Below are 21869 nucleotides of genomic sequence, written 5' to 3'. Positions count from 1 at the left end.
AAATACAATATAGCCAAGCATGGTGGTGGCTCACACCTTTAATCCCAGCATTTTGGGAGGCCATGGTGGGAGGATCACTTGAGTCCAGAAGCTCAAGATCAGCCTATGTAACATAGCTAGACCTTGTTTCTACAAAAAAAAAAAAAAAAGTAACCAGGTGTGGTGGTGCATACCTCTAGTCCCAGCTACAGACTGAGATGGAAAGATCACCTGTGTCCAGGAGGTCAGGGCTCCAGTGAGCCATGATATATGCCACTGCACTCTAGGCTGGTGACAGAGTGAGCCCAGACTTCAAATAAAAAGAAAACAAAATACAATGTAAACATTTTTCATGACCTTTTCCTAATCCCTATCATTTATTCAATCCATTACATCCTAAATTCACCATATTTTACAGTAAAAAGTCAGATTATCCTTCACCTCTACTGAAATGAAAATTTTTTAAAATCCCAGTTTAGTACTGAGTCCTCAAAGGACAGAGAATGTAAATTAGCAGTCTGAGTGAATTTTCCCAATAGCTTTATTAATATGACTTGAAAAAAATGTTAAGAGAAAGTTACTGTGTTAATCGAAATGTCACATAGTGTATAACTGAGTTGATTTTATCGAAGTTGTGGTATATAAATTCAAATATAGGATATAGGAAATAACTGTACTCTTTCTGATACTGGAATTTATGGGCAAGAGGGGAATGAACTGCCTTGAAAGAACATATTTATTATATTTATATATAACGGAGCTAAGGAAAAAGAAACTAGATATTAGATACTCTGTAAATACAAATGTTTCTCCATTTATGTTAGGGTTATGTCCTGATAAACACACTAAAAATTGAAAATATCCTAATTTAAAAATGGATATTTTGTAGACATGATGAGATATGAAAACACAATATTAAAAAAACACTGAACGTAATACACTGTAGAGTATGGTTGTTTACCCTTGTAGTCGTGTGGCTGCCCAGTAGCTGTGGCTCACTACTGCTGCCCAGGATTGCAAGAGAATATTATGTTGCATAGCCATAGCCTGGGAAAAGATCAAAATTTGAAGTATGGTCTCTACATTCAGTAGAAACCATTGCTATATTCAGTGTATCACTTTCACACCATCAAAAAGTTGAAAAATCACAGATCAAACCATTGTAAGTCGGGGAGTGCCTGTCTAGGCATTCTTCTAAGTTGGAGTTTTGGCATCACAAATTGGCTGTGATACAGTGGATTAATTTGGAACATGAAATTTATTACTCAACATCTTATTGGCTTAGAAGAGATTTTGAGAGGGAACTAAAATCGTATTCATAGAAACAAAAGCAGTTACTGTGAGTGGTTTTGTGTTTTATCATACCAATGAGTAACAACATATATGAAGCACTGTGCTTAACATTAGAGTTGTCCGTGATAGAAAAAAAAAACCCTTTACGTGAGAAAAGGTTACCTAGTCAGTGATGACTAGATTGTCTAGCTATTCACTTACATATAGCAAGAAGACTAAAAATGTGTTACTAAGATTCCAGCATGAATTTAATTTTTTTATGAATTCCTAGCACCAAACCTCTTTTTCCCCCACTCAGATTTTGTATTTTCAATAGATAGAGGTTTCCTAAAATAAAATGCTAGATAGATAGTGCATAATAGCTCAGCAATCTAGGCTGTGGTTTGAATTGATTAAAAAGAGATATTTCTTTGTAGCTACATACTAGAACCTGAATATAGTATGAGATGACATGTAACAAATGTTTTTACAAGTCCTTCCCCCAGCAGTTTCTTTTAGCCTCACTAAACCTTTTTTAACCAGCAGAGAGAGTGTGAATATGGTGTTTTCTGAAAAGCCTAAAATTCAGGTTAAGCTAAGCGAACAGGTTCTCCTTAGTTTTTCCTCTAGAACACAGATCTGCACTTTTTTTTCTTAAAGGGCCAGATAGTAAATGTTTTAGATTTTGCAAGCTATGTGGTCTCTGTCTTAACTACTCAACTCTGCTGTTCCAGTGTGAAAGCAGTCAATATGTAATGAATGGGTGTAGCTATATTCTGAGACAACTTGATTTAACTGAGTGTTGCTGCTCTGTACTGTAAAAACCCTTCTCATTAGAACACAGCCAGTCTAAGATATGGATTTACAGACTACACAGCATGGAGGTTCCAGTATGTAAAGCAGATGATCAGTCAGTTTTACCTTTTATGAAATCAGTTTTCTGCCACTGTTATGCTTTTTAAAATCAGGTACAGATGAAGTTTTTAGTTGAGCAGATGAGGCGGCCAGATTTCATGGATGCTCTGCAAGGCTTTCTGTCTCCTCTCAACCCTGCTCATCAACTGGGAAATCTCAGGTAAGTACTTTCTTGGGAGTTCTACTGAAATATTTAAATAAGTACTTTTTCTGGGTACAATCTGGAGAAAAGTAGAAATGTCCGTTATAATTGGGATGTCCAATTAAATGTATTTCTCTGTCCCATTCTCCTATCCTCAAAATACAAGTAGTAAATTGTCTTAATTTCAGAACTGCATTTATCCAGAATGAGTTTTTACTACTTTAATAATAGTTTAAAACCTTCTGTGCCCAGAATTTCTGGTATCAGAGGATAAGAAATGGAATGTTATATCTGTAAATCTAATGATATGTCTTTATATTTGTTGAAAACTTATTTGCAATTAATTATATAATAATTTTTAAAGATTAATATTTATTTTTCCTTTATACTTCTTAGAAATGAATTCCTAAATAAAAATTGAGGAGGAAGTCTCAAATCTTTATAACACTTCAAAATACTTCAGAAAGCTATACTTGTATCAAATCTATTTTGAAATAAATTTGAGGGTAAAAGAACAACAGGCATAGGTGCCTAGTAAAGTTTATAACTGTTTTAAAGGCTTGAAGAGTGTCGAATTATGTCCTCTGCAAAAAGGCCACTGTGGTTGAATTGGGAGAACCCAGACATCATGTCAGAGTTACTCTTTCAGAACAATGAGATCATCTTTAAAAATGGAGATGGTAAGGAAGAGTATGAATGAGCTTATGGTGCATGCATTTAGCTATCTTTTTATACACAGGATATTTATGAACCATGAAGACTACCTAAAGCCATTTAAGGAATATGTGCATGTGATAAAATATATACTCTTAAGCAGATGTCATAACCTTTGCAATGTGAATATACTGTATAATCATCAAAAGAAAAGAAATAGTAGGTTTAGAATCAGAAGTCCTGAGGTCAAGTGGCTTTTGTTTGTTTGTTTGTTTTCTATTTTCCCTCCACTCCCACACTGGTGGACCTGTATAAAGATTTTTTGTTTTGTTTTGTTTTAAATTAGCTTCTACCTATCATTTGCTTAGCTGTGTGAGTATCCATTCATCCCACAGATATTCTATGTTCTAGGCCCTGAGATTTTAGCAATAATCAAAACAAAATGCCTGCTTTCTTGGAGTTTACAGTCTAACGGGGAAAAGAGGATCTTTAAACAAATAATTATAAAAATAAAATTACAACCATGATGCAAAACAAAAGTGTAGTTTACTAAGGAGTCATATAAAGAAGGTCTTTATTTATTTAGAGAGGCTATGGGGCAGAAGGGGAGAATCATGAGTGGATTTCCAATAGGAAATGACATTTCAGCAGTGAATTCTGTATTCTGTTGATCTTAGTATTCTAATATATGTTCACATTTAAAGAGGCAGAAAAATAAATACCCTGAATGTTTTAAGATTTTAGTGAAATGCGTGCTCACTTATCCTACATTGTTATACAGATATGTTTATGCAGATACTTTAGAAGTGGGTTTAAAAAAATCAGGATATTAAGAGCTGGGTGCAGTGCCACACGCCAGTGATACTTGAGAGGCTGGGGCAGGAGGATTGCTTTCTTATATCCTTTGAAGAGTAAATATAGGGTTTTTTTGTTTGTTTTCCATTTGAAAAAATGTGCTGGCATTATCCCTAAATTTACATTTGTAGCAGTAAGTTGTAACACGTATTATTTAAATTACAGATTTACGGCAAGATATGCTAACACTTCAGATTATTCGCATTATGGAAAATATCTGGCAAAATCAAGGTCTTGATCTTCGGTAGGTAACCAATAAGGCAACATGTGTGTTGAAAGTTATTCTAAAAAAGTAAACTTTTAGTAAATATTAATTATAGATGCCTATGGAGGCATACATCTATAAGGAAGTGTATGCAGTAATAATTAACAATAGTCGATAACATTACGGTACTTTCATCTGTCCTCTTACTGGACTTAGCAGTGAGGTACAGTTAAGTAAGAAAACCATCTCTAATGAGCAGCTGTCTCTGGATTGTCACCATTAGGAAGAGGAAATAGGAGACTCCAGAAGTCCCTGTTTCCTTCAGAAATTAAGAGTGTACAAGAAAGCTTCATTATAGAAATTTTCTAATTCCAAAGCTTTATAAATCCTGTAATCATGGCATCAGTTTGGCAGCGAATTTATAAAACTAACTAACAAAGTTTTTACCAGTCTGTTCAAGTTTTCTGTCATACTTCATGTCATTTTTGCTTCCAAATAGTCTTCCCTTCTCTGACCTGTCTCTTTGCAAATCCATATCATTCAGGCAAAAGCCACCCTCTCTTAAAGTGCTTTAGTCTATAAGTGGGCATGAGAAGATTAGGAAGAAATGGCGAGTAATACCAGATGAGGGCTTATTTGTATGCCTCTTATGGATTAAGAGTAGCTAATATATAAAAATATATCATGGACAAATAGTAGTCCCCATTTATTGCTGAGAAGAAAATTAACATTTCAGGGGGAGGAGGGATGAAAAATCACTTTTTGGGTATAATATACACAGGTGGGGGTGGTGGGTATCCTTAAAACCCAGACCAAAAACTTGTTGTACCCCCTAAAGCTATTGAAGTAAAGAAGAAGAAAAAAAGAAATGAACATTTGAAATAATCTGCTAAAGCACAAAATTAACCCATCAACCTCAGATTCTTAACTCCCTATACATTGCTTAATCACTGCTGCATTGCAAAGACAGTTAATGTTTTGTGAATCACATTTTCTTTTTTGACATGACTTCCTGTGTCAGGAGAGGTCCACATGCTACTACCACCACTTCTCCCAGAAGAGTAGACTGTACAAAAGATTATAGAGCTGGAAAGAGTAAAGGATTTAACTATATAGCCCTAGTAATTATATTGTTTAATTGTAAGTTAGTGACTGCCAAAAAGCATCTACAAGTTAAACAAGATCACTAGAAATATTAAGCGTTTTTCAGTCTCAAGATATTTTCGGAATATTTTTAACAAGTAAATTTAAGGAAAAAATTTTATTTGAAGTTTATTTGTTTGTTTGTTTGTTTGTTTGTTTGTTTTGAGTTGGAATCTCACTCCGTCCCCCAGACTGGAGTGCAGTGGCCGCTCCCGGCCACCGCAGCCTCGACCTGCTGGGCTCCGGCGATCCTTCCGCCTCAGCCTTCCAAGTAGCTGGAACTACAGGCGCGCGCTACCATGCCCAGCTAATTTTTTATTTATTGTAGAGATGAGGTCTCACCAAGTTGCCCGGGTGGGTCTCGAACCCTCAGGCTCAGGCAATCCACTCACCTCGGCCTCCCAAAGCGCTGGGATTACAGGCTGAGCTACCGAGCCCAGCCTTGAAGTTTAAATAAAAATTACTTAAGTAAAATCGTAGCAACATTTTTATTTATACTTGACAAAACTATAATTCAGACTCAAGTTCATTATAACTTAGCATTTTTTTTACATAACAAGACTTAGGACTATGAGCACGTTCAACAGTAATAAAATTAAAACGAAATAACATAGGATGAGCAGGAGCACAACCTTAAGAAACGTCTGTGTCTACCAGGGCAGGTAGAAGAAAATATTCTGTAAGAGAAATGGTCAGAAGGGGTAGAAGTACTAGAGAAGTGATTCACAAAACCCAAAAGAGGGGAGTGATGCACGATTTCTAGTGCCAAGTGCTTCAAGGGGTTTTAGAGAATAATTGCCATGAGAAAGCCCTTGGATTCGCTGACCTACTAGCTTTAAGAAGAGTTAGCTCACTACAGTGATAGGTATGAAGCCAGACTGCTAGGAATAAAGTAAGATAATGAAAATAAGTGTAGACTATTTTAGGAACTTGATCAAGGGAAAGGTAGAAAGAATGAACAGTACCTCATGAGAACAGAGCAAGAAAAACCGTACCTTAAGCATGTATGTGCCAATTTGGATGTTAGGTACTTTTTTTAATGCTTTCTTTAAATTCTTATATCTGCATCCTCGACTGCATGTCCTATTCAATATTCTATGTGATGAAATGGAAAATACCGTAAAAGCACTTGTGCCACATCCCAAAGTATGATGGTTGTATGAAAGAGAAGCATCTGGGGGATTATTTGAGTTGTGAGCTGAACTAACTGCTTTTTTCTTGGAATACCATTTTTACTTTAAAAAGAACTAATAGACAACCTCTGGTTTTCAGACATGTATATTTGGCAGACATGTTCTTGAAAATGAACAATATGTGCCTGTCTCTTCAAAGAAAACAACTGCAACAATGTTTGTTGGGAATGGTAAAATGTGAGCATTCAAGCAAAAATTAGAATTTCGAAAAACTTGTTTCTGCCACTGAACATAGCAGTGTCTTATAAAATTGTTATTCAAATGAAAAATTATGATTTTTTTAATATAGTATAATGAAAAGTATCAACATTCGGAAGATCACAGATGACCACTACAGGATACTATATTCTTCACTTAAAACATTGCATTGGATTGCACACAGAAGCACATATGAGAATCCTGTTAGGTACTATCAAGCCAAACATTGAAAAAAAAAATGTTTAATGTGTCCAGGCATGTTGACTCATGCCTGTAATCCCAGGACTCTGGGGGGCCTAGGCGAGAGGATTGCCTGATCCCAGGGGTTTGCAACCAGCCTGAGCAACATGGTGAGACCTCTACAATAAATTAAAAAATTAGTCAGGCATGGTGGTACATGCGTGTAGTTCCAGCTACTTGGAAGACTGAGGCAGAAGGATCACCAGCAGGTCAAGACTGTAGTGGCCATGAGCCTGCCACTGCACTCCAGCCTGGGTTAACAGAGTGAGACTCCATCTCAGAAAAAAATTGTTTAGTGTAGGAAGAATGTTACTCTTCTCACTAGACTATTTTTAAGTAATAGTTGTTTCGTTTCATAAAATGTTATTTATAATAAAATGTCATAGCTTATTTTTAAATGAATTACTATACTATAAAGTTTTTTTTCCCAATATCGGTAGATATAATTCACCTACATAAAAAAAAACTCATTGGGGTGCTCAGTAATTTTTACAAGTATTAATGAGTCCTTTGGGAACTGCCTGCAGTTTTGTTTAGATGTCAATTAAACGTCTTTAAATTCACCCATATGTTTAAAGTCATAAATGCTTACAAAATTGTAATTGTCACAATAACTTTTTAAATAATGCTTTTCTGGCACATAATTTAAGTGCCTTATCATTGGAAGGTTTAATAAGTGATGACAAATAATTTTGAGGATTTTTCTAGAAATACATTTGTCACACTATTAAGAAATTTTAAATTGGCTTAAAGCAGTAAAGATCATGCATGTCAGATTTGCACATAAAACATGTTTTAGCCTATTAAAATAGTTGCTATTTTTAAATTCCATTATTTAATTGTAAACGTTGCTCCTTTTTCAGAATGTTACCTTATGGTTGTCTATCAATCGGTGACTGTGTGGGACTCATTGAGGTGGTGAGAAATTCTCACACTATTATGCAAATTCAGTGCAAAGGCGGCCTGAAAGGTGCACTGCAGTTCAACAGCCACACACTGCATCAGTGGCTCAAAGACAAGAACAAAGGAGAAATGTGAGTTTTATTGTTCTTTCTTCCTGTGTTTTTTCTTTTAGATGAGTGTTGTCAGTTTTTGTTAGGTGAGTTTGTTAGTTGGTGTGTATTCCCTGAATTAAGACCAGAGAAGCAATTTCGGTTTCTTTCGCCCATACTAGCTCTGGCATGTATCTCTCTTTCCGTCCTTTTTTCATTCTCTAATAAATTTGGTTAAAGCATTTTTTTTTAATTGCACACTCAAAATTTTATGTCAAAATTATTGGAAAAAAACTGATTTTAATGACATGATAAATATTCTTTCACTACGATAAGAATTATGCTTTGCTCAGGGAACATCAAGAAATTTCCTTAGAAACTGTCAAAAACTTCAGAATCTCAAAATTCTTCAGATCTTTGGACATAATTACTTTCTTCCCTAATGTCATTGTTTTCATTGTTTAAATAGAAATTACCACTGTCTTTTCTCAAGTTGTGCATTAACACTGCTCATAAGGTGTTTATATCTTCTTTATAGATATGATGCAGCCATTGACCTGTTTACACGTTCGTGTGCTGGATATTGTGTAGCTACCTTCATTTTGGGAATTGGAGATCGACACAATAGTAACATCATGGTGAAAGATGATGGACAAGTAATGGTTTTCTCTTTAAAATGTTTTGGTGTTCTTTAAATATATTAATTCAAATGTTGTATGTCCTCACGTGTCAAACTATAACATAGTTTCTTATTTTTGAAAGCTGTTTCATATAGATTTTGGACACTTTTTGGATCACAAGAAGAAAAAATTTGGGTATAAACGAGAACGTGTGCCATTTGTTTTGACACAAGATTTCTTAATAGTGATTAGTAAAGGAGCCCAAGAATGCACAAAGACAAGAGAATTTGAGAGGTAAGCTCAAGAAATCAAAAGCACAAAATAAAGAGTACTTGCTGCTCTATTAGAAATAATTGATATTTTTCCAAACACTTTTAAAATAATAGATGTTATATTATACCACATCAGCCAAAACTATTTATATTTATTTATGTGATGCTGTCAAGGAAAATGAAAAGGAAAACCATTTAATTTCTTGAGCTGTTTAAGGCCTAAAAAGAAAGTAACTCTTAAACCTTGTAATAAACAGTAAATGTTTTTATTTACTGCTTTTTAAATAGTTGGACTCCACCTTCTCTATATTGACAAAGAATGTTTAGTGCTTAAATACAACATTTTTTAGTCATACAATTTGAGGAGAAAGTCTGTCAGCTGTAATCACCTTGTTTATTCTTTTTTTTTTTTTTTACCACCTTGTGGTATATCATTAGTGTATCTTAAGCCTTCGAGTATTTTTTTAAAACCTTTAATGAAAGTATTCTTTTTCTGTAACTCAGTCCTGACCTAGCCTAAGCCCTAAAGCATTTATTATGGACCAACTTACACATTTAATAAGTGGTTATTAAACTCCTGAGGTGTGCCAGGCATTGTTCTAAAGCAGTAAATAATAATAATAATAATAAAATAAATAAATATAGCCCATATCGTCACGGAGTTTACGTTCTAGAGAGGTAAGGGGAAACAGGGAATAAAGAGGTGTCGGCAAGAGGAGCCGAGAGGAATGCTGTTTTTCATAGCTTTGTCTAAGAAAGCCTCTCTAGTTAGGTGACATTTGAGCCATTATCTGAAGGTGTTAATTAACATCATCTGCCCTATACTGACCAAACTGTTCTTATTACTTGTAGGTTTCAGGAGATGTGTTACAAGGCCTATCTAGCTATTCGGCAGCATGCCAATCTCTTCATAAATCTTTTCTCAATGATGCTTGGCTCTGGAATGCCAGAACTACAGTCTTTTGATGACATTGCATACATTCGAAAGACCCTAGCCTTAGATAAAACTGAGCAAGAGGCTTTGGAATATTTCATGAAACAAATGAATGATGCACATCATGGTGGCTGGACAACAAAAATGGATTGGATCTTCCACACAATTAAGCAGCATGCATTGAACTGAAATGCTAACTGAGAAACTGAAAGCTCACTATCTGGATTCTACACTGCACTGTTAAAACTGTCAACAGGCAAAGACTGATTGCATAGGAATTGCACAATCCATGAACAGCATTAGAATTTACAGCAAGAACAGACATAAAATACTATATAATTTAAATAATGTAAACGCAAACAGGGTTTGATAGCACTTAAACTAGTTCATTTCAAAATTAAGCTTTAGAATAATGCGCAATTTCATGTTATGCCTTAAGTCCAAAAAGGTAAACTTTGAAGATTGTTTGTATCTTTTTTTAAAAAACAAAACAAAACAAAAATCCCCAAAATATACAGAAATGATGGAGAAGGAAAAAGAATGATGTTCTTCTTTGTGTTGCAAATGTTCTATGTTTTGAAATGTGGACACAACAAAGGCTGTCATTGCATTAGGTCTGAGTAAACTGGAGTTTATGTTAAATTACATAAGATTGGAAAAGAATGAAAATTTCTTATTTTTCCATTGCTGTTCAATTTATAGTTTGAAGTGGGTTTTTTGACTCCTTGTTTAATGAAGAAAAATGCTTGGGGTGGAAGGGACTCTTGAGATTTCACCAGAGACTTTTTCTTTTTAATAAATCAAACTTTTTGATGATTTGAGGTCTTATCTGCACAGTTTTGAAAGCAGGCACAAATGAGACCTATTAAAAGGTAGTGTTTTGGGGCTCTTTTTTTTCTGGACAGTATTTACAAGGTTCTTATACTTATTTCCCAGGGAAATTCTGGGCTCCCACAAAGTAAAAAAATCATCAGAGAAAAGGAATGAGCAGGAATAGTTCTTATTCCAGAATTGTACAGTATTCACCTGAAGTTGATTTTTTTCCTCCTTTTGCAATTGAACTGAATACATTTTTCATGCATGTTTTCCAGAAAATAGAAGTATTAATGTTATTAAAAAGATTATTTTTTTTATTAAAGGCTATTTATATTATAGAAACTATCATTAATATATATTCTTTATTTACATGATCTGTCCCATAGTCATGCATTGTTTTGCACCCCAAGTTTTTGTTGTTCGTAGCAGCATGGTCAGCTTTTCTCTTGGTCTGTAGTTGAGGCTCAGGCACTGTCCCATTTATACCAATAACCAGTGTAGAACTACGTAAGGAAAACAGATTAAACTTCATTCTCTTTCCTTTCATTTCTTTGTTTTCACATGAATCCCCCATCTTCCATCCTCTCTTATGTTGAGAATGGCTCAATCGTATGAAATTAGTCACCAAAATTAACACAATTTAGACTATCTTCCTGATTGCTTAAACTTCTCTACTGCAGTATGCTCCTGAATAATTCTTTATAATATGGAGGAATAGAAACCATGAATTTTTTCCCTTTTTAAGTTATGTATCTATATCTCAAAAATAAAAATAGGACATTAAACCATTTTAAGGTCATGTCCCATTCCCAAGTAGCCTGGGCTCACTGTCCAACTTTATAAAATACCATTCAAGCACAGGACACATTCTTAAACTTTTCAGAAAATGAACCCAAGATGTAGGTGCCAGTGCTAGCCATCCCGCTAGAATCTGATATTTTGCTCAGTATTTGAAATGAATGATTAATGTTCTAGGAAATTAGCTTTAGCAAATGTCCAGGTGCCACACCAAAAAAAGTGCAATAATTTATTGACAGTTTTCTAGATTAGGCATATTATTGGAAAACAACTTTATAAAGAGTGAATATTGTATACGCAACTAAAACAGCATCACTTTAAAAATATTCTTTTATGAAATCTGTTACCTGTAGTAGAAGTCTTGAGTAGTGAACAAGGGACTCTAATACAAATACTTTTACTATCTGGCTATTTTAGAACCCTTAAAGGGCATAATTATTGAAAATTTAGGTACTTCACTAAAGCATGTATATAATATTGCCAACAAGAAAAATTAATTTGAAGATTAAGGGAATGTATTTCTGTAAGTTTTCTTGGAATATTTAAGCAAACTTTAAACTCTGTTTTAGGCAGGAACCAGATAGATTCTTTTTCATAACTTATTAAAACTTATTAACATTTTATGTTGTTTATATATAGGCAGTTGATACATACTAACATCCCAGTCTTTTTGAAATCAGGGATTGATAGTAGGAAAACTCAGAAAAATGGTACAAGTCTGAAACTTTGATGGTGGAAACTGAAGATTTAACAGAGAACTGTGTTTTACCCTAGTGCCAAAAAGCCTTGAACCTCCTTGCACAAAATATAGTGTTTGCATTTTGTTTCACATCAGTCTAGATAATTATCCCCCTCCTTCTCCCAGAACCTCTCCACCATTAAAACACACAATCCACATAGCTTATTTCATCATTTACATTTATTTCCAAGAATTATTACAACCAAATTAATTATATTTGAAGTGTAGACAAATTCTATAAAGAATATAGATTGTGATCTAAGAAAGAATTGAGGGACAGAGAGGCAAAGAACCAAACATTTAATTGAATGCTGCATGGGTGACTAAAATCTGTTTCAAGTTAGCGATAATATAGCCACTTCCAGGTACCTCAGTATCAGAGATCAGTTCCCACAGTTTGGACAGTTCTGTAACTGACTGTTCTTGTCACTGAATATGGTATAACTGACTGTTGGCGCTACAGTTTCATTGGGTCACTTGAGAAATATTTCCTTCAATAATTATGCTGGAGAAAACAGAAACATCTAAAGAAAATAAAATGTAATTTTAAATACGTTGTAGCAGGAAATAACTTTGAAAATTATGCTTTAACTTTTTTCCATATTGTCAGCTATACGTTTATTTTGAAGATTTTTAGACTGCTGTTAAATTGAAATTTGTTAATTTTACTGTGGAATTTGGGTTTTTTTTTTTTTTAAGAAAAAAAGATGTTTCTAGTTGGATTTTTTTTAAAGAATGGAATTTGGTTGCTCTTTTACAATAGAACCTAAGCTTTTTGTGGTTCTTAGTGTCCTATGTAAAACTTAGTGTCAAAGTAATCAACTTTGAGGTTTTCCCTTCTATTCTGCTTTATATAAAAAGCCCATTAGGAAATGGGAACCTGGTGAATATATAATGAATTGTAAAATATTTTAATGTGTAACTTTTTCAACTGTGAAACTGACTATTGATTTTTTGATGAAAACAGCTGCTGATAAAGTATTTTGTGTAAAGTGTAGTTCTTATTAATCAGGAAAATGATGACTTGATTAGACTGTATATACCCTCTTGGATTTTATTTTAAATGAATTGGTGATTTTCAAATAGGTAAAACACAGTCCACCTGTATTCTTTTTTCCATCAAAAAATTGATTTGGCATTGTAAAAAATTGTGAGTAGCCTATTTTAAAGGCATCATGGAAATTTTATAGCACATAAACTTGGATTTGTTTTTTTCTTAATGATTTTGTAAATCCATGTCATTTGTATTTTGATCAATAGCCCATGCTTGCCAGCTCTTCAAAGAAATTTAATTTCTAGCAGTATTTTCAAGCTAGCCTGTTAACTTTTCCTGAATAGTTTTAGTTCCTCTTGATTCTGTGTCTACACAAACTGTAGACCTGGGCTGGACCCACACCCTCAGAGTCCATCCGAAGAAATTATTTTGATATTCAAGACATCGCTAAAATATTTCAGTTTAAAGATAATATGTGGTGTTAATAGATAATTGTGGTGCTTCTATTTAAAGTCAGCTTTCATACTTCAGATGTTTTTGAGAAGAGGAGAATGTGAAGGCGGGGAGAAGAACAGGGAGGAGTTGCTTGAATGAATTACATTCTTCATCTCCATCCCACTCAGTTGGGGCCTAAGAGGAGGCTGAAAGTGTGAAAGTATATTGTGTATACCATGAGAGAAGTAACTTCATCAAGGATGGGACTGTGAAGGCTGAACTGTAAACTCAGCGCTGACAGCATCCTCAAATAATCATTCTTGGTGACAGAATAATACAGCTGGGCTGTTTTTAAAAATATAAACACAAAATCATTTTTAATTATATTAAAAACTGTAAATATATCTTATGTGCCATGGCCTGGGAAGCCTGTTTTCTTTTTTCTTAAAAATTATTTTTACTCTCTGAAAAGATTATGGGGTTTAGCTCAAGATAACTGTGGTCTTGGCAAGATTGGATTGGCAACTACCTCAAAAGGGAAAAAAATTGATGAACCACAATTCATACTTCAGGCTCTGATATTACAGAATTGGTGCATATCACTGTATGTTAGATTTGTAAAGTCAGAATCGGCATGCCTTGTTTTTAATGGTATAGAAGATATTTAGAAAACAATTGGGGCTAAAATGTAATCATTGCTCTAGCCATTTGGGAAAGGCTGTCGTTCAAGGAGTCTCAAGGTACTAGGTTCTTGAATTTGGCATGTGAAATTGCTTGGCTGGGCTCGGTGGCTCAGCCTGTCATCCCAGCACTTTGGGAGGCCGAGGCGAGTAGATTATCTGAACCCACAGGTTCGAGACCAGCCCTGGCAAGTTGGTGAGACCTCGTCTCTACAATAAATCAAAAAATTAGCTGGGTGTGGTAGAGAGCACCTGTCATTCGGGCCTCTTGGAAGGCAGAGGCAGAAGGATTGCCGGAGCCCTGCGGATCATTGCTGGGGTGGCTGTGAGTGTGCCTCTGCTCTCCAGCCTAGGCGACGGAGTGAGACTCTGACTCAAAAAAAAAAAAAAAAAAGAAAGAAATTGCTTTTGTTCTTTTTTTCTTTGTTATGAGTTCAGTTTCTGTATGTGTGCTTCCACACGCTACTTACACACTGCTTGCTGGCCCTAGTCAAGAGGCGTCTTTAATAAAAGGTATGAACAAGTATCAAGGTTCTCAAATTCAGAAGACTTTAGAATTTACTAGGCATCTCCCGAATTGGGATGTTAGTCTTTAAAGGAACTTCTTTCATTCAAGTATTCCACCTGATTAAGGTTTTGCACCTCCTTTTTATTAGTGTGGCGCCATCCCTTTTGCTTGACTTTTAGGTATGTGAATATTCCAGCCCTGCTGGTTAGCATAGAGTGATGGGTTGAGCCATAAGGAAATTCTGACTTAATTTTTACATAACTACCTATAAGAGTTCTAGTGGAGAAAAAAAAAGATAATGCTAGTCCATTATACGTATAGTGTAGTTAGGTAAATAATTTTCACTTCCAACAATATACTCCATTTCTTATATAGGTAAGTACAGAAAAGGATTATAAATGCATTCTGTAAGCCAGTGAAAGTCTTATTTAATCTGTCACTACAATAATTTATGCTAAGAACCATATATATTTTTAGATATTGTTATTTTTGTTAATTTTTCTAGGTTAGTGAGGAGATGGAAAACCTTCATTGTTTGATGTTAAAATATAATAAGACTAAATTTAGTTCTAGTATGAATTTTCAAATGTGGTCATTATCTATTGATTTAATTTTTTTTAAGTCCCTCATTAGATTTAATTGGTGTTTCAAAGAGTGGTTGGAGAACTTGGCCCTTATCTGATTTCTAGAAATGTTTTTGACTATGGAATCCAAGTTTCAAATGAAGTTAATGATTTCAGTGTGATTCAGTCCTCAATCTTAACTGGGTTGAGTAAAATCTAAAAGAATATATCCTTTTGTAGCATAACAACATTTTCATATTGTGGGGAATGTGAAACTACCAAAAGAAGACTACTAACATGTCAGATGTGTTTACTTTGGAAGCTTGAACAAGGAGCTCGAACCACCCTTTTTGGCCCCATTAATTGTAGCAAGTCTGTTTCTCTATACTTTGTTATTCAATGAATTGATGTCCTGTGGTATACTGCATTAGTTAGAGAAAAATGTTTTTAATATTCTCTTAACAATGGCCCAACAAGCACTTGACACAGCAAGTTGCATGTGTTATTATATTGAGAATATAGAATAATACAGTATCACTAAATTTAAGACCTCTTCCCAGTCTTGCTGTTCCTAGCAAGAAGTTTGGCCTGTGACTGCACTTACTGTTTGTGCTCATCAGAAACTGTCAATGTCTGCTTTCCTTTACCTTTGCAGTCTGTAACATCACGCTGTCTTATTAAAAAAAAAAAATATTTTGACTTGTGTCCAAGCAATCCTTAGTGTACTATATAAACAAAAAACTGTGATAAGTATATTTTGGCATTTCTTTTGAAAAGCAAACCAGTGTTGTTAATAATCAAAATTTAGCTGTATTTGAGTTATTTTCAATGATTAAGGATACTTGATTGAAAATCTGAAACTATTAGACCCTAAAAACCAATTCTGCCCCGATGAAGTGATGAATATTAGAAAAATGTGTTTAAATGTGTACTTTCTTTAAGCATAAAGAATTATATGTTTGCATTTTAAGCAGAAATGTATGTACATACATATATGTATGAATTAATGTGTGTAGATGGACTTTTTTTCCCAAGTCATTTGAAGACCAGAACCTAGAAGTGAAGTTAGGCTAGAGGCAAGCTGGTTTTGCTTTCAGTTATCATAAACGTAGCAAAAGGTAAGTGTGAGCTTTTCTTTGACCAGTAATGCACATGAGCATTAACAACTTAGTACTTCTGAGCAGTTAAACAAATCATTACTTATATTTTATTTATTTGCCAAATGGTTTGAGTGACTTTGAATTGACTTTGTTCCCCAAGGATAATCTCTCTCTTTCCTGGAATGAACCAAGTAGCCACTATCTGAATGGAAAACTGGTAATTGAAACACATACTTTACATTTCAAATTAGTGATTCTGAACTTGTTAGAAAAATCCTAATTGCATATTGTTAGGTAGAAGTCAAATTTACTAAGAAGTAGAATAGAAATGTGCCTTCAGTTTAAGAAAACTATAGAATCTCAACTTACAGAATGATTTTAAATGTGCATGCATATGTTTTTTTCTTACAGAGAAGTCTTTGGTATACAAAATGATTTACCACCACCTTTCAGACAATAAGTGTTCAGCCTCAAATGTACATCACATTCAGCCAAGAGAGCAGGGGTGGAGCCAAGGGGAATCAAGTCTCAAAACCCCCTACCCCCAGCTCTCCAGTGATAAGTACCAAGGCTCACTGCGTGTTGCAGATTGGCACAAGGTTTTTAAATCTATGTTCCAACATTTTTTAGTACCTTTACTAAATGCTAGAAACTAAGCTAGGTGTGTCACATACCCTATTTTGTTTATTCCTTAAAATAACCATGGAAGAAGTTATCCCCATTTTATAGATGAGAAGAGAGAGGTTCAGGCAGTTTAGCTAATCTGCCCAAGGATACATATGTTAAAAGTTGTCATTATGGCCTACCAAGTCAAATAATCCTACTGAGACAAGTGTTCTCTCCTCCATTCCACACTAGAAATAGAAGAAAACACCAGGATTACTCATTACTGGGCAAATCACCATTCTGTCTTTCATTATTCAGTTTACTTAGTAATTTGTGACTTGAAATTAATTGCTAAAAGGCATTAAGCTGACTTAGAATCACAGGTTTCGGTTTGATTACATGTGAAAGTAGCTTCAAAAATCCTGTTTTCCATAATTTAAGATTTTTTAGTAAAATTTTAAAGATACTTTGAAGCACATTGGAAAATCAGCACAAACTCTTTTCAACTCACAGTTAATTAGTCTGGAACGCACTTGTGCTTTGTTGGGAAAGTCTTGTGACATCATGACTTGCCATGGCTAATTCATTAATCGAAGGACAGGCAGTGGTCGACCAGCCCTGTGGAACTTGTCTACCTTGTGGATTACCTGAGATGAATGCTGAAAGCCGGTACGGCCTCGCCACATCCTCCCACTCCCACCCGAACGACCTTGAAGGGCAGCTTAGGAAGAACATTAATAACTAGAAAAACGTTGCCGAAAGAAAAATTACACGGCAAGGTTAAATACAAATAACTCTAGATGTAGTGAATTTTCTAGGTGGCAGCTTTCCTCCGTCATGAATGGTGAAAAAAGAACGTGTTCCCTCAAGTTTTCTGCCAGATTCTTATCTTCCTCTCGTAAATGAACTATTCTCTACTAAGAGTGTTTTTTGAGAAATATTTTGATGTGAACTGTATTACATAGAGTTGGGTGGATAGTTCGGGGGTCCTTAGGTGAGATACCCTCGTTTGTTTCCGTAAGTCGGGTTCTAGCTGGAACTGAAATTGCTTAAAGGATACCTTGGACTCATTTGCCATGCGGGGGAAAAGTGCTTCCTTGGCTTTTGCAGAGAGAGATTTCGAGTAGAAAAGGAGATGAACTATATGTACTTATAGAATAAAGAAAATGCATAATGAGGCTTTTCCCCATGTGAAAATAGGACGCATGAATCACCCTCCACATGGGTCTTTGCAAGCAGGAATAGTTGGGTCCTAATTTGGCCGCCGTCTTAAGATTTCTCTGCTCGTTTCTTTGCTCCTCCCCGTACTCCACAGTTTGAATCGATGCCGTCCTGTAAAGGATACTTTGCCACCTACCTCATCTCTGACCGCAGTGCCGTATTTTTCACACAGGAAGGAAAGGTACTGTGTTAGTCGCACCATGCCAACAATCAGGACACCACCTAGCAGAGTCAGTGACGGCCAAAATAAACAGTGGAAGATAACCATCTGGTCATACTTTTTTGTAAGAATGACTCTTTTCGATCTGTCTGGACTATAGAAGCATGAAAAAGGAGTTCCATTTTTGTGATCGAAGAATTTCTTTACGTCCAGAGCCCTGCTGAGCAAATAATTCCTATCTTGGTGGCACTTGGGTGTGTAAAAGCACTAGGAATATGGGAGAGGAAAAAAAAAAAGGTAAGGGCCCTATCACCAATACCAAGTACTTAATAGTTTTGGTTCTGAAATAGCTTCAGGCTGAAGCTATAGTGGCAGGAGTTTCAATCTTAAAAGGTGGTAAAGTATTACACAGCTTCGTGGCGAAGGATCACAAGAGGACCAGAGTGAAATGGTCATTTGTGAGGGCTAAGCGTGGGATGTGGGAAGGAATTCCTAGAGTTTGCACCATTGCAGGAGAAGCACTGACCAATGGCATAAGGACTATGACTGCTGCCCACATGCAGGTCCTTAGTCTTTTCCTGGAAAGTATGCATCCATTTGTCCATTCAACAAAAACGTATTGAACCCTACTGCAAGCTTTCGACACCTAGTAATGCCTCTTGTCTTTCTCTTGATCTACTGCAGCAAAATCTCCCTAAAGAAAAATGCATGGAAGCTTTTGCTCTAGGCCCACGGACAGCTAGTCCCACCTGGGCTTTGGTTCCTGGGAGGCAGAACCAGCGGAGAGAAGAGAGCTCCGTCAGCTGGTGATTTTTCGAAAAAACTTGAGGTTTATCACCATATGCATTAGGCACCTGATCTACTGTGTTATAAGCGTCTACAAAATGTCCAAAGGCTTAGAAATAATTGCATCCAAATAAAAAACTACCAGACTGAAATTAGTACTTAATTAAAGATAACCAAGTGTAACACGTCAACCAATCTAACAACTTGTATAGTTAGGTGTAAATATAAATAATATGAACCAGTTGTGTAACTCATTAAAGTAAAAATTATAATAACCTTTTAAAGTTATTTGATAAGAAAAATTCCATGCTTGGTTTAAGGTAGACTGAGTACATTTTAACATGTTTGATAATGATGGGAAGTGGCATCTTTACAGGTAAGACTGACTGCAAATTACTCATTGGCTCAGCCAGCACATTCCAGATACCACGCTGTCACTCAGGTTGGTGTGTTTTGGCATGATCACAACGATCATGGATCATGACATCCTTGATCTCTTGGGCTCAGGCAATCCTCCCACCTCAGCCTCCCAAGTAGCTGGGACTGCAGGTGCATGCTGCCACACCCAGCTAATTTTTTATCGTTTTTTTAGAGAGGAGGTCTTGTCAAGTTGCCCAAGCTGGTCTTGAATCCCTACATCCAAGCAATTCTCGCCTTGGCCTCCCAAAGTGCTGGGAGTACAGGCGTGAGCCACCATACCCAGTCAGTTCCTCTCCTTTCTATATGCTCTGTTTCTCCTCCAAGAATGCGTTTAGCTTCATTTATCCTGATTTGATCACTATTAAATTGTTCACCAAAAGGAAACAGATGGATTTCTAGAGACTGTCCTGGGTTATGTACCCTGCTAGGGACAGTCTGCCATGGAAGGGTCGCTATAACAAGAGCTCTAATTTCATGAACTTTACATTACCTTGGAATTTGTCTGGACAGCCTCTTCATTGTAATGTAGAAGAGCTTTCTGACCCGAGTGGGTGAGGTTCACAAACACCTGAAGGCATGGGTACTTCCCCTGACATCGGCAGTCTAAACCACAGGAGAAGGCACAGTCCAGCCAGTCGTCCGTGATCTGTGTGTGGATGGTTGTGCAGCTCGATTCTTCTCTCTGAGTGCTTCTATTTGAAAAAATACATGTTCTTCACCTACTATAAAACTAAATTCTCCATTTCCTACATGGTAGCCCAAGGCATTTGTCTGTTTTGAGGTGCTATAGGACCCTTACAGAAGGCATGGAGGACACAGAGACAGATGAACAGCAGCCAAGTGCCAAGTTCCATCTCACTTCTGATCCTCCTGCCATGTTTCTTACTATGCTAACCCTTAGATCAATGGGTTTTGAACTTCAAATCCTCCTGAATGAATTTGTTAGAGTGAAGGATGTGTTCAAATGTGGATCCTACGGCTTCACTCCCAGAGATTCTGGTTCAGTAGGTCTGAGTTGAGGCCCAGGAATCTGTATATTTATAGTATTTAAGAAGCAAGTATTTGGAGACTACACTGGAAGCAATGTTACCCTGAATATCGTAACCGCCAAGATTTGCACTCACTCAGAAATCTCATCATCTCTCGTGCCTATCATCTCAAGGCGCCCACTGATGAAAATGTGCCTTTGGGCCGGGCACAGTGGCTCATACCTATAATTCTAGCACTTTGGGAGACCGAGGTGAGAGGATTGCCTGAGCCTATGGGTTTGAGACCAGCCCAGGCAACTTGGCGAGACCTCATCTCTACAATAAATCAAAAAATTCCTCGGGTGTGATGGCGTATGCCTGTAGTTCCAGCTACTTGGAAGGTTGAGGCCAAAGGATTACCTGCCTGAGCAGGTCAAGGCTGTGGTAGCCATGAGGATGCCACTGCACTCCAGCCTGGGCGACGATATGAGACTACAACCCAATCAATCAATCAATCAAGTCAGAAAAGCATTGTTTAGCTAGGCTCATACAGCACTCTCAATATCTTTGACTGTAAGTAACATTTTTCTTTATTAATACAGCTTACCGAGACACACTGTGCAGATTAACATGACCCCAAGGTCCAGGGTAAAACACTCACTAGCTATGGCCGAAGAAAAAAATATCAGGCAAGTGAAAACATGAACATGGAAAATCAGATTCTTTCATAGATTTAGTGCCAGCCTGTTTTTTCACCAAGTTGCTTTATATACTTGTTTAAACAAGGCATCTTGAGATAGTACTTCAGAGTTAACTGTTAGAACTCCAGTTCTCTAAATCTTGACCAAGTTCTGAACTGAGTCTGATTGGATCTGAATTTTCCACAAAGATTTTAGAAAGTTCTATTCTTTAGAGTGGTGCATTGTATGTGCAAGGGCCAGGTCAGAGTCTTTCTCATAGAACCGGGGATGTGTTTAAAGCTGAAGACACGAGTACGTTCCTTCAGTAGCCTTCGGTGTCCTTCTGCCTACAGCTGTGACAAAACCTGTCATTTGAGAGATGAGGGACTGAGGGAGTGGGCAAGCATGAGCTCCTGGCCTTCTTAACTACCATTTTTTTATGGAGTAAAGCTCTCTCTGAGATGGCACAGGAGCATGAGGCAGGAGAGAGAGGAGAGCGTGCCTCTCTTAAGCATTCGCTTAATTACTTTAACTTAGCAATTTCCAGGAATGCTTAGAAAAGCAAAAAATGTGAGCCTTGAACAATTGTCATAATACTATAAGAAAAGGATTGGCAGCCGAGCTCAGCCTGTAATTCTACGCTTTGGGAGGCTGAGGTGAGTGGATTGCCTGAGCCCACGGGTTCAAGACCTGCCTGGGCAACTTGGCGAGACCTCATCCCTACAATAAATCAAAAATCAGCTGGGTGTGGTAGCGCGCACCTGTAGTTCCAGCTACTTGG

The 21869-nt window shown here is 36.4% G+C and overlaps 2 protein-coding genes across 2 annotated transcripts in view; one reads left to right on the top strand and one right to left on the bottom strand.

The window, feature by feature from the left end:
• Window positions 1-12959, top strand: part of PIK3CA (phosphatidylinositol-4,5-bisphosphate 3-kinase catalytic subunit alpha) — a 30543-nt gene extending 17584 nt beyond the window's left edge. Inside the window, exons 14-20 of the mRNA XM_008063853.1 lie at window positions 2220-2326; window positions 2867-2988; window positions 3983-4061; window positions 7660-7830; window positions 8327-8444; window positions 8551-8702; window positions 9533-12959. Coding sequence (XP_008062044.1) covers window positions 2220-2326; window positions 2867-2988; window positions 3983-4061; window positions 7660-7830; window positions 8327-8444; window positions 8551-8702; window positions 9533-9803 — 1020 coding nt within the window. The 3' untranslated portion in view covers window positions 9804-12959. The remainder of the gene's footprint in view (window positions 1-2219; window positions 2327-2866; window positions 2989-3982; window positions 4062-7659; window positions 7831-8326; window positions 8445-8550; window positions 8703-9532) is intronic.
• Window positions 12960-18105: 5146 nt separating this feature from the next.
• The window catches only part of KCNMB3 (potassium calcium-activated channel subfamily M regulatory beta subunit 3), an 11443-nt gene continuing 7679 nt past the window's right edge, over window positions 18106-21869 (bottom strand). Inside the window, exons 2-3 of the mRNA XM_008063855.1 lie at window positions 19931-20129; window positions 18106-18501 (exon numbers count right to left, since the gene is read on the bottom strand). Of these exons, the coding sequence (XP_008062046.1) occupies window positions 18106-18501; window positions 19931-20129 (595 nt within the window). The remainder of the gene's footprint in view (window positions 18502-19930; window positions 20130-21869) is intronic.

Source organism: Carlito syrichta, unplaced genomic scaffold (assembly GCF_000164805.1).
Source record: "Carlito syrichta isolate Samal-C Ts95f unplaced genomic scaffold, Tarsius_syrichta-2.0.1 Scaffold307105, whole genome shotgun sequence".
In the NCBI taxonomy this organism is placed as follows: Eukaryota; Metazoa; Chordata; class Mammalia; order Primates; family Tarsiidae; genus Carlito; species Carlito syrichta.
The sequence above is the reverse complement of the archived record's forward strand: the minus strand, read 5'-3'. Positions and strand labels throughout refer to the sequence as shown.